Source organism: Ranitomeya variabilis, chromosome 8 (assembly GCF_051348905.1).
Source record: "Ranitomeya variabilis isolate aRanVar5 chromosome 8, aRanVar5.hap1, whole genome shotgun sequence".
NCBI classification, from domain to species: domain Eukaryota; kingdom Metazoa; phylum Chordata; class Amphibia; order Anura; family Dendrobatidae; genus Ranitomeya; species Ranitomeya variabilis.
Window position 1 is genome coordinate 19,017,176 of NC_135239.1, and position 13,381 is coordinate 19,030,556.

General features: G+C 43.1%; 1 protein-coding gene across 2 annotated transcripts in view; it reads right to left on the reverse strand.

Moving 5' to 3' along the window:
- The window catches only part of ALG6 (ALG6 alpha-1,3-glucosyltransferase), a 39,302-nt gene extending 26,134 nt beyond the window's left edge, over positions 1 to 13,168 (reverse strand). For both annotated transcript variants that reach the window (XM_077278017.1, XM_077278016.1), the window contains exons 1-4: positions 13,024 to 13,168; positions 3,331 to 3,415; positions 2,305 to 2,394; positions 1,157 to 1,245 (exon numbers count right to left, since the gene is read on the reverse strand). In XM_077278017.1, the coding sequence (XP_077134132.1) occupies positions 1,157 to 1,245; positions 2,305 to 2,394; positions 3,331 to 3,415; positions 13,024 to 13,102 (343 nt within the window). In that variant the 5' untranslated portion in view covers positions 13,103 to 13,168. The remainder of the gene's footprint in view (positions 1 to 1,156; positions 1,246 to 2,304; positions 2,395 to 3,330; positions 3,416 to 13,023) is intronic.
- Positions 13,169 to 13,381: the final 213 nt, after the last annotated feature.

Sequence of the window (13,381 nt, forward strand, 5' to 3'; positions counted from 1 at the left end):
TGACGTGGCCCTAAGCTACAGGCCTTTTTCTGCAATGTCACTGTCCGCATAGGATTACCGCCTGCAGCCTGACATACAACGGGCTGCCTGGGATTAGAAACTCATGGCTGTTGTCTTGCAGGATCACAGGTTGTGTCTCATATTGCTGCTAGTGCTGAATGGCAATACCGTACACATCCTTCACAACACGTGCCCACATAGCCCCTGAGGAGCTGCAGGCCTACACAGGGACATTACTTTATGGGTAAGCACTGATCACTTTGTTTTCTTTTTTCTGTTCTTGCATTTTTTTTTATCTTTATCATTATGTCTCATTGGCTCATGTGATAGTTGTGTGATCCCTGTGCCTTTGTGAGGGGGAAGGGTGGACTCAGTGGTCATACCACATCATTACCTTCATTCCCAGATATTGCGAGTGCTTTTTCATTGCTAGCAAAATGTAACCATGTATACGGTCATTTTTTGCTATTCAATCACTTATTGATTAAATTTTTTGCCCTTGATGTCGCTTTTTTGTGCCCTCACCATTGATCCACTAATACACATTCTTATGACATAATTAAATTTTGTCTATTTTTGTTATATGCAATTTAATTAATATTTTTTATTCTCAAATGGATCTCTATTTTGACTTAGGTTTTTAAGGTCAATCACTCCCTTTTCTTTGTAGGATTTATTCAATTAGGAGTTCCCTAGTAATTGAGGGACTATGGACCTCTTTATTGTCCATAGTTTTGGTGTTCTGGAATGTAGCGTATATATATCTGCACAGTCCAGTGGTCTTTTCTTCTGCAGGTGCACAAGTACATTCAGTTGCGGATTTTGCCCACTCACATGACGACTAGTCAGACATCTAAAGTAGAATGATGGCATGCGAGCAGTTATAGAGAACCAGTCATCTCGATTATGCTGCTTTGCAAAACTTACATATGAAGGAGCTGATTTAGAAGTACAAAAAAAACTGAACTCCTGATCGATCTCCTGAGGTCCAGTGGTGGCTCTTTCCATTGCTCTACTCTTTGCTGATGGCTGACATCACACCAACAGCGCTGCAGACGATCACTGAGCTCAGTGGCCTTGCTGATACAAACGGCATGAGCTGCCAAGCAGGACGATGAGATTCACACCCGATGCTTTACTCTCTGAACACACGTACCTGTTGCCCGCATGAACAGCTTGTGGTGATGGCTCTCGTATCCACGTGACGAGGACAGCGCCACCCAGTCAGGATCAATCATTCGAGCTCTACAGCAGAATATGGAAGGTCATGTCAATAGTCTGAAAATTGTGCATCCTTGGCACACAACAAAAGCAGACCTGGAAAAAATGCCAGATAATCGGGCACCAGCATTTTAACTGGGTCGTAGACAGCTTGAGATGTCGAGCGGCTGGAGGCTGGGGTGTGGGGTCTTTATGTGCGATGTCTACACTGCAAAGTGACACTTATAGAAACATACACATGGCTTAACTTCAGTCTAGGATTTCCAATAATCCGGCAGCTCAGTAATGCCGCATTATCACATTTTAAATGCAAATGTGCTGGAAAGAAACACATTTGAGTTGGTTAATCAAGTTATAACTCCACCAAGTGGAACTGGAGAAAGTCAAGAAGTCTCTACGGGGCAAATGCCATTTGCCCCATATAAGGGGGGGGAATAATTCCTTCCAAAATTTGGAAAAATCCTAGAAGCAACGTTCCATCTCCAAAAACTAGCAACCATAACCTTTTAATAAAGTAAGATCATAGTTTAAAAAAAAAAAACAACAAAAAAAACTCTTCCCATGCCATACAGATACGTCAGAGGTTTTGCTTAGTGGGGGTCTGTCCCAAAGAGTGCTGCTCTCCTGTCCCTAAAATGGAAAGTCTGTGCCGTCAGTCTCAAGGGGAAGCAGTGCTCAGATGAGTATTTCAGCGCTCAGTATAAAATGGTTGAGCAGTGTAAGTATTACATGGTCAGGAGGTTAAGGGAAGATAGGCCTGGGGATGTTTTTCCTATGAAATCATGGTCTATATGTTCATAATGGAAGACACTATATAATGCTAACATATATACTGATACAAGATATGTTAAAAGAGCATGAGCTGTCTAATTGGGAAGGAGGGGGGAGGGGTTGGTAAGGGGGGGGATGTTGTTGGGAAAAATCGAAAATACATGTATTGATGTCAAATGTTTTATTGAAATTTTATTCTTAATAAAAATCTATTTGAGTTAAAAAAAAAGTATTACATGGTCTGTGGACCTCATGGATATCACATGGCCACCAACCCAAGATGAAATAATTGGGAAATTATATTACACTTACATGTAACCGCAAAGAAGACTGTGATAGGCGGTCAGAGGGGGGTAATCAAGACCCCAGTAGAGTAGGTCGTTGTCAGAGGAATTGAAGTACCTGGGTAAGAAGATGAAAAAAAGAAAGAAAATTAGAAGCTTGGCACCTGGATGCCCACTGCAAAAAAGTGTCCGTGTTGGTAGCAGACCCCCATCAATCAGTCCATTTATTAGCTTAGTGTTATGTTCCAGTTGCCTGAGGGGATCATGTAGCACCTTTGCCAGAACAGTTCAGGAGTGGTCGGCTTGTTTTTATCAGGACGTGTCCATACACAGAGGAAAGTTACCCACACCGGGGAAAGCGTGAACGTTCACTGCGTATTGCAATGTCCTGATTTTTCCATGATGGCACAGGTCAGTTTAGGGGGATCGAGCATGGTAATATACAATCCTGTGTACTTGTCGGAGATAAGCAGCCTCCAAGTTAGGTCTGCAACATTCATAGTCAATGGGCCAAATGTTTCCAGCACCTACAGCCATGGAGCCAGCTTCTCTGCAGACGTTTAGCCAATCCTAGGCAGACGCCCAACTAGGAGAAAGCTTAAAGGAATTGTCTGATGAAAAGATGTTCTAACCTATCCTAACTTTAAAGTCTGTGTTAAAACGCCAGAACGGGGCACAGATGTGCACCGCCGCTCCATTCATTCTCTACGTGGACTGTCAAGAATAGCGAATGGCTGCGCTCCACAGCTACATGAAGAAAGTATAACGGGCTGGGCGAGCGTGTGCATTGCTGCTCCATTCAGTGCATAAAAGTGCATGGTTCTGCCTGTGGATATGTGATAACTTCTCTTCACCGGACATCCCCTATATTTCTGCAGAGAAAGCAGACCCCATCTGGACCTGTGGGGACTATACAGCAGGTCGGACATGCTGGTGGCTTCATCAATACGAGACTTCAGACATGCCAACATTACAAAAACAGTGACTAAACATGGTAAAAAAAAATCCATTGTAGATAATTGTGAAAAATCTACAAGAACATTTTTTCACAAACCATTGCTTCACCGGGAGGTTGAGAGTCACTTCCTGCCAATGCCTTTGGGCCTCGTAGTCTCCGAAAATCGGTGGTTTCCGGGCTCCTGGTAGACAGTAGAAAAGGTGGTAAGCGATCGTTTCACTGTAGGGTGGAATTATTTCTTAGATTCCTTAAAAAAGCAAATCCTCAAAGAATCTGGAATTCCCAATTCAGCAATTCCCGACCAAGTCTATAGTTGGTATCACCTTTTAGAGGGACTATTTCTTGCTTGTGGTTATTTTGGGACTATCTCAAAATTCTTCGGAGCTGTAAATCTAAATGTTTCCAAACTTCTTCCCTCTGTGGTGCCTGCTCAGAAATAGTAACACAGCCTCCCCTGGTGTGGTCACAATACATTGGGTGGTCTTTGGTTTGGCAGTCTGCAGGATTTCCCCCAGAGTTACGTATACACTGTGTGCAGAATTATTAGGCAAGTTGTATTTTAGAGGATTATTTTTGTTATTGATCTGAAATATGGCAAAACTGGTGGCAAATGGCATCTTGGCAGCTTCACGCTTGATTTTCCTCAATTCATGGACAGTTATTTTGCACCTTTTTTGCCAAACACGCTTCTTGCGACCCTGTTGGCTATTTGCCATGAAACACTTGATTGTTCGGTGATCATGCTTCAAAAGTTTGGCCATTTCAAGACTGCTGCATCCCTCTGCAAGACATCTCACAATTTTGGACTTTTCAGAGCCGTCAAATCTCTCTCCTGACCCATTTTGCCAAAGGAAAGGAAGTTGCCTAATAATTAAGCACACCTTATATAGGGTTTTGATGTCATTAGACAACACCCCTCCTCATTACAGAGATGCACATCACCTGATTTACTTAATTGGTAGTTGGCTCTCAAGCCTGAACAGCTTGGAGTAGGACAACATGTATAAAAAGGATCATGTGATCAAAATACAACTTGCCTAATAATTCTAAACACAGTGTATTGTGCATTATCCCATCCGCCACAGTGATAGTGTAACCTTTATAAGGCTCTCATGCTCCTCCAGAGCCAGGCTAAAAATTTCATTTGCCCTGCTGCAGTCAGTGGCAGTAAATCATGTATTCTGGGGGAATGCAGCCTCGCAGCGGAGCAGAGCACTGGGGGCCGCACCTGTTCCACCAGAACATAGAGGTCCCTGTGACCACCAAGTATTAGACGGCTCATAGGACTAGCCAACTTGTCCACCCGATAGATCTCTCTACCCTCTGAACGTAGCCTCAGCTCTATGGGATCCAGCGGGAGAGAGACAGGCTGACAGCAGGTATCTAACTGCATCAATGTATCTAAGCCATGTGCAACCCAAGCGACTCTATGGGGCAGGAATAAATGGCAGTGCATGAACGTCAGCAGAAGATAATAAAGGATTCGTATACTCTGTGCACTAATTTCTCACTACTTGCAAGATCTCTGCTTGCTGTCAGTCTTCTCTGTGGACGTGTGACCTACACGTAAGTGCACGGCTGTTATGTCACTGTAACCTGGTTCCTAATGAATGACAGCAAGCAGAGATATTACCAAAGTTAAGGAAAGGATAGAGAGGGTATATTGGAATATTGCAGAACGTTCCAGTAAAAAAAATATTTATTGTTCACTGTTCTCGTTCACTTCCACAGGACGTTTTGCTGCTAAGACCACCTTCAGATCTGTAGGGGTTCAACAACAGGGACCCCCCCACTGAAAGTAAGGGAACAAATGCTTATTTAGTACAGCACCCCGTCCATTTCAGTGCATCCTCCTCCTCCGGTTTTGTAAAACCTGCTGTCCCTCAGCTGTAGTTTGTTTAGAAAAAAATAAATAAATAGTTGTTCTTTATTCACCCTCCTCGGGTCCATCAACAAGTCTCTACCATTGCTCCCAGTGTCTGTTACTGTCTGCAACACTGACGTCACATCGCCAGCGCTGCAGTCAATCAGTGATCTCAGCGGCACCAAGCGTCTCGTGCCGTCTACTAGAAACACTAATTTTTATTTGCAATCTAAAAACCTAAGGATACATATTGGAATTTGGACGCTTGCTGTCATTCATTGGGGAATAGCCTCCGCTTTTTTGGACAAATCTAATACCACTTTTTTTCTGCTGAGCAGCCAAAAACATGGAAACCCTATTCACACGTATGGATTGCAAAGCCATCATCAGATGTGACAAGTCTGACGCCTCGTACTTTACCCAGACTATGTCCAGTCCCGAACACATCAGCAGCGTAAGGGTATGTGCACACGATCAGTAATTGCCTCGGGTTTGACGCTGCGTACATATGTAGTGTCAAACTCGCAGTGGCCAGAAGTTATAGCATAGTGGATGGGATTTCAAGAAACAGCGCACCCGCGGAGACTGACATGCGGCGCTTCTTTCCAGACCGCAGTATGTCAATTTCTCAGGCGGATGTATGGAACGCGGTGAATCGGAACGGTTCAGTGAACACATGCGGATTCACCTGCGCTTTGGAGGCTCCAAACATAGGCTGCATCAAAAGCGCTACTTCTGGATCGTGTGCACTCGGCCTAAATGTCTCCTGTCCTGACAGATTGCTTCAATGTAGCACTGCCGTAACTGGAGGAAACATTGAGCTGCAGGATAAGAATTATCCAGGTCTTGCCCTATCCTGTTCTTGGACTTACATTCCCATTTAGCTGAAATAAGAGCAATTCTATAGGTGCAGATATGAAGGAAAGAAGCACAAGTCATATGATAGAAACTTAAATGTCTGATGGGTTTTCAAAGCTGCATACATACAGTGGGGCAAAATAGTATTTAGTCAGTCAGCAATAGTGCAAGTTCCACCACTTAAAAAGATGAGAGGCGTCTGTAATTTACATCATAGGTAGACCTCAACTATGGGAGACAAACTGAGAACAAAAAATCCAGAAAATCACATTGTCTGTTTTTTTATCATTTTATTTGCATTTTATGGTGGAAAATAAGTATTTGGTCAGAAACAAACAATCAAGATTTCTGGCTCTCACAGACCTGTAACTACTTCTTTAAGAGTCTCCTCTTTCCTCCACTCATTACCTGTAGTAATGGCACCTGTTTAAGCTTGTTATCAGTATAAAAAAGACACCTGTGCACACCCTCAAACAGTCTGACTCCAAACTCCACTATGGTGAAGACCAAAGAGCTGTCAAAGGACACCAGAAACAAAATTGTAGCCCTGCACCAGGCTGGGAAGACTGAATCTGCAATAGCCAACCAGCTTGGAGTGAAGAAATCAACAGTGGGAGCAATAATTAGAAAATGGAAGACATACAAGACCACTGATAATCTCCCTCGATCTGGGGCTCCATGCAAAATCCCACCCCGTGGGGTCAGAATGATCACAAGAACGGTGAGCAAAAATCCCAGAACCACGCGGGGGGACCTAGTGAATGAACTGCAGAGAGCTGGGACCAATGTAACAAGGCCTACCATAAGTAACACACTACGCCACCATGGACTCAGATCCTGCAGTGCCAGACGTGTCCCACTGCTTAAGCCAGTACATGTCCGGGCCCGTCTGAAGTTTGCTAGAGAGCATTTGGATGATCCAGAGGAGCTTTGGGAGAATGTCCTATGGTCTGATGAAACCAAACTGGAACTGTTTGGTAGAAACACAACTTGTCATGTTTGGAGGAAAAAGAATACTGAGTTGCATCCATCAAACACCATACCTACTGTAAAGCATGGTGGTGGAAACATCATGCTTTGGGGCTGTTTCTCTGCAAAGGGGCCAGGATGACTGATCCGGGTACATGAAAGAATGAATGGGGCCATGTATCGTGAGATTTTGAGTGCAAACCTCCTTCCATCAGCAAGGGCATTGAAGTTGAAACGTGGCTGGGTCTTTCAACATGACAATGATCCAAAGCACACCGCCAGGGCAACGAAGGAGTGGCTTCGTAAGAAGCATTTCAAGGTCCTGGAGTGGCCTAGCCAGTCTCCAGATCTCAACCCTATAGAAAACCTTTGGAGGGAGTTGAAAGTCCGTGTTGCCAAGCGAAAAGCCAAAAACATCACTGCTCTAGAGGAGATCTGCATGGAGGAATGGGCCAACATACCAACAACAGTGTGTGGCAACCTTGTGAAGACTTACAGAAAACGTTTGACCTCTGTCATTGCCAACAAAGGCTATATTACAAAGTATTGAGATGAAATTTTGTTTCTGACCAAATACTTATTTTCCAACATTAAAATGCAAATAAAATGATAAAAAAACAGACAATGTGATTTTCTGGATTTTTTTTTCTCAGTTTGTCTCCCATAGTTGAGGTCTACCTATGATGTAAATTACAGACGCCTCTCATCTTTTTAAGTGGTGGAACTTGCACTATTGCTGACTGACTAAATACTTTTTTGCCCCTCTGTAGGTAGCAGAAAAGTCCAAATGGAAATCAGAGTATTCTGCACTGCAAATGGTGACGTCTGGAGAATCCACATATAAGGCTAGACTCATTCTGGTTTTTGATGAGACATTTGAAACATATCTGCTCTCAAATCCTCAAAAGCTGCATTAAATACTCTTTATTCATTTCAATGGAAAACCCACACTGCTGTTCATATGGCCAGTTTGCTGAGAGTTTTCTCCTACTCCAAACTTGACAATATAAAATAAAAAAGGCTGCAAAACACAGTGAGGGGACAAACTCTTCGAAAAAAAAAGAAAAGCTTCCAAATTAATTTAAAAAAAGCAGTTTCCTGCAGAGGAATACTTCTGAAAAACTTGTCAGATTTTTCGACCTTCAAAAACACATTGTATGAAGTTACTCTAATACTAGTGCATCCATTGTGGAATTATTCAACAGTTTCTGAATTTGCCCCAAGACATCATCCACATGGGTCTGATGCACAGTGAATTTTCCGGGTAGAAAATCTACTGCAAATCACAGAATCAACAATGGGGATTGTACAAAATGTCACCCACGAGCTGCGGATTGGAAGTTGACAAGACCCTGGAGAAGGTGATCAGGGACGGATTTTCTGGTCCCTGATAACATGATCGCCGTTATGATCACGTAACAAAAAAAATAATTTCTCTCTCTCTTCTGACAAGATATATATCACAAGAGAAATGAGACCCTCAAGCCCTTGCCCCTCTATACCTCTGCCATCCCCCTGGCTCCTCTTCCTGAAAAAAGGAAGTTTGTGCCCATAGTAGTTTTTCCCTATATACAGGTGTGCTCAAAAGTTTACATACCCAGGCAGAATTTCTGCTTTCTTGGCCTTTTTTCAGAGAATATGAATGATCGCACCAAAACTTTTTCTCCACTCATGGTTAGTGGTTGGGTGAATCCATTTATTGTCAAACTACTGTGTTTTCTCTTTTTAAATCATAATGACAACCCAAAACATCCAAATGACCCTGATCAAAAGTTCACATACCCCATTTCTTAATACTGTGTATTGCCCCCTCTAACATCAATGACAGCTTGAAGTCTTTTGTGGTAGTTGTGGATGAGGTTCTTTATTTTCTCAGATGGTAAAGCTGCCCACTCTTCTTGGCAAAATGCCTCCAGTTCCTGTAAATTCCTGGACTGTCTAGCATGAACTGCGAGCTTGAGATTTCCCCAGAGTGGCTCAATGATATTGAGGTCAGGAGACTGAGATGGCCACTCCAGAATCTTCACTTTGTTCTGCTGTAGCCAATGACAGTTCAACTTGGCCTTGTGTTTTGGATCATTGTCATGTTGGAACGTCCAAGTACGTCCCATGCGCAGCTTCCGGGCTGATGAGTGCAAATTTGCCTCCAGTATTTGCTGATAACGTACTGCATTCATCTTTCCTTCCAACTTTGACCAAGTTTCCTGTACCTTTGTATCTCACACATCTTTATCTTCTTCTTTATTTTTTTTATATAGCGCTAACATATTCCGCAGCACTTTACAGTTTAAACACATTGTCATCACTGTCCCCATTGGGGCTCACAATCTATATTCCCTATCAGTATGTCTTTGGAATGTGGTTCAGGAAACCGGAGTACCCGGAGGAAACCCACGCAAACATGGAGAGAACATACAAACTCTTTGCAGATGTTGTCCTGGGTGGGATTAGAACCCAGGACTCCAGCGCTGTTAGGCTGCAGTGCTAACCACACATCCCCAAAACATCAGCGATCCACCTCTGTGCTTTACAGTAGGAATGGTGTTCCTTTCACCATAGGCCTTGTTGACCTCTCTGCAAATGTAACGTTTAAGATTGTGGCCAAAAAGTTCAATTTTGGTCTCATAACCCCAAATTACCTTGTTCCAGATGTTTTGAGGCTTGTCTCTGTGCTGTTTTGTCTATTGTAGGCGAGATAATTTGAGGCATTTGTGCAATAATGGCTTTCTTCTGGCGACTCACCCATGCAGACCATTTTTCTTCAAGTGCCTCCTTATTGTGCATCATGAAACAGCCACACCGCTAGTTTTCAGAGAGTCCTGTATTTCAGCTGATGTTACTTGTGGGTTTTTCTTTGCATCCCGATCAATTTTCCTAGCAGCTGTGGACAACATTTTTGTTGGTCTACCTGACCGTGGTTTTGTTTTTATAGAGCCCCTGATTTTCCATTTGTTAATCACAGTGTGAACGCTGCTGACTAGCATTACCAATTCCTTGGATATCTTTTTGTATACCTTTCCTGTTTTGTACAGTTCAACTACCTTTTCCCGTAGATCAGTTGACAAATCTTTTGCTTTCCCCATGACTCACAATCCAGAAACGTCAGCGGCTGGATGAAAGATGCAAGAGTCTGTCTGGATCCCAGAACCTCACTCAGCTTTTATGCACACACTGATTACAAGCAAACAGGTCACAGGTGAGGATGTTTCCTTTAGTAGCCATTCATCCAATTTGTGTCAACTTCTCTGCATGTTATCAGGCTAAAGTGAACTTTGATCAGGGTCATTTGGATGTTTTGGGTTGTCATTATGATTTAAAAAGAGAAAACAGTAGTTTGACAATAAATGACTTCACCCAACCACTAACCATGAGTGGAGAAAATGTTTTGGTGTTATCATTCACATTCTCTGAAAAAAGGCCAAGAGAGCAAAAATTCTGCCGGGGTATGTGAACTTTTGAGCACAACTGTTATGGGGTACAGGGGTACTCATGAGAAATTAAACAACAAATGTTGGCTTTTTGTTTTCTCTCGTTACCCTTATGAAAGCAAAAAGTTGCGTCTAAAGTAAAATTTTTGTGAAAAGAAAGTAAAATGTTCATTCTTTTCCTTCCACATTCCATTAATTCCTGTGTAGCACCTGAAGGGTTAATAAACTTCTTGAATGTGGTTATGAGTACTTTCAGGGGTGCAGTTTTTAGCATGGTGTCACTTTGGGGTATTTTATTTCATATATGCCCCCCCAAAGACAATTCAAGGGTGATGTGGTCATTAAAGAGTTATGGTTTTGTGAATTTTGTTGGAGAAATGAGAAATCGCTGGTCAACTTTGAGCCTAACTTCTCAACAAAAAAAAAATATTACGGTTCAAAAACTGTGCTGATGTACAGTGAACATGTGGGAAATGTCAATTATTGTGTGTGGAGTAACTATCTGGTTTAAGGGCATAAATATTTAATGTTTGAAAATTGCAAAATTTTTAAATGTTTTATATTTTCATAAATATACACAAATAATCTCTACCAAATGTTACCACTAACGTGAAGTACAATGTGTCACAAAAATAAAAACAATCTGAGAATCAGTGGGATCCGTTGAAGCGTTCCACGGTTATTACCTCATACAGTGACATTAGGCAGATTTCAAACATTTGGCTTGGTTATTAAGGTCAAAAAATTAGCTCCATTACTAAGGGGTTGACATTTTTTCCCCACAACTTAAATAACAAATAAACTACAAGAGTTTGTTATCGCTGTAATCGCACCGACCTGTAGAATCGCATTACCGGCTCATTTTTACAGCACTATGAACATGGTAAAAACAAAACAACCGCGGAATTGGTTTTTGTAAACACCATTTCCGCACACTTTTATTCTATTATTTAGTAAAATGGACGGCGTCAATAAAAACAACAACTTTGTTCCGCAAAACACAAGACGTTGCAGCTCTTGGAAGAAGTGGAGTAAAAAAAAACAACGAAATGTTAAACTTTACATAACAGGAGAAAATCCCAGTTGGACTTCAGCGCAGGACAACGGACCGGAGGGTTATACTGGAAGATACAGGCGTGTAAAAGATAGAGCTGGGAGAGTATTAGTGAGCGTTCCCACAGCAAGAGCATCCCCTCGGCAAGAGCATCCCCTCGGCAAGAGCATCCCCTCGGCAAGAGCATCCCCTCGGCAAGAGCATCCCCTCGGCATTACCTCAGTATGACCATTACCTTGGTATTATTAGCATTACCTCATTATTACCATTAGCAGTACCTCAGAATGACCATCGCCTCAGTATGAGCGTTGCTTCAGTATGAGCATTACCCTGGTATTAGTAGCATTACCTCAGTATGAGCGTTACCTCAGTATGAGCGTTACCTCAGTATGAGCATTACCTCAGTATGAGCGTTACCTCAGTATGAGCGTTACCTCAGTATGAGCGTTACCTCAGTATGAGCATTACCTCAGTATGAGCATTACCTCAGTATTATCGTTACCCCAGTATGAGCGTTACCCCAGTATGAGCGTTACCTCAGTATTACCGTTACCTCAGTATGAGCGTTCCCTCAGTATGAGCGTTCCCTCAGTATGAGCGTTCCCTCAGTATGAGCGTTACCTCAGTATGAGCGTTACCTCAGTATGAGCGTTACCTCAGTATGAGCGTTACCTCAGTATGAGCGTTACCTCAGTATGAGCGTTCCCTCAGTATGAGCGTTCCCTCAGTATGACCGTTCCCTCAGTATGACCGTTCCCTCAGTATGACCGTTCCCTCAGTATGAGCGTTCCCTCAGTATGAGCGTTCCCTCAGTATTACCATTACCTCAGTATTACCATTACCTCAGTATGACCGTTCCCTCAGTATGAGCGTTCCCTCAGTATGAGCGTTCCCTCAGTATGACCGTTCCCTCAGTATGACCGTTCCCTCAGTATGAGCGTTCCCTCAGTATGAGCGTTACCTCAGTATTACCGTTACCTCAGTATGACCGTTCCCTCAGTATGACCGTTCCCTCAGTATGACCGTTCCCTCAGTATGACCGTTCCCTCAGTATGAGCGTTCCCTCAGTATTACCATTACCTCAGTATTACCATTACCTCAGTATGACCGTTCCCTCAGTATGAGCGTTCCCTCAGTATGAGCGTTCCCTCAGTATGAGCGTTCCCTCAGTATGAGCGTTCCCTCAGTATGAGCGTTCCCTCAGTATGAGCGTTCCCTCAGTATGAGCGTTCCCTCAGTATGAGCGTTCCCTCAGTATGAGCGTTCCCTCAGTATGAGCGTTCCCTCAGTATGAGCGTTCCCTCAGTATGAGCATTCCCTCAGTATTACCATTACCTCAGTATTACCATTACCTCAGTATTACCATTACCTCAGTATGAGCATTACCTCAGTATGAGCATTACCCCAGTATGAGCATTACCTCAGTATTACCATTACCTCAGTATGAGCATTACCCCGGTATTACTAGCATTACCCCAGTATGAGCATTACCTCAGTATTACCATTACCTCAGTATGAGCATTACCCCGGTATTACTAGCATTACCTCAGTATGAGCATTACCTCAGTATGAGCATTCCCTCGGTATTATTACCGTTACCTCAGTATGAGCGTTACCTGAGTACGGGTACAAGGACACGGCCCAGCGCACCGTCACAGCCAGCAGGACACTCAGCGCTGTCACACAACCCTCCATGGCCGCAGCACAGCTCACCGGCCTCACGTCACTCACTGGCGACAGCGCGATATTACCGCGTCAGTCCTGCTGCTGCTGCACTCGCTTCCTGGTTACTACGACAACGACATGCAAAGAAGAGAAGACGCCATTTTTGTTTTGGGAAAAGAGCTCGTTTTACCGAAAGAAGAATCAGGACTGCAGCGCTCTCCCCAGTCTAATAACAAGGAAGAGACGTGCAGCCTGTTTTATACATATTTAGTTTGAGAAATACAAATATAATAGAAAATGGCAAAGATG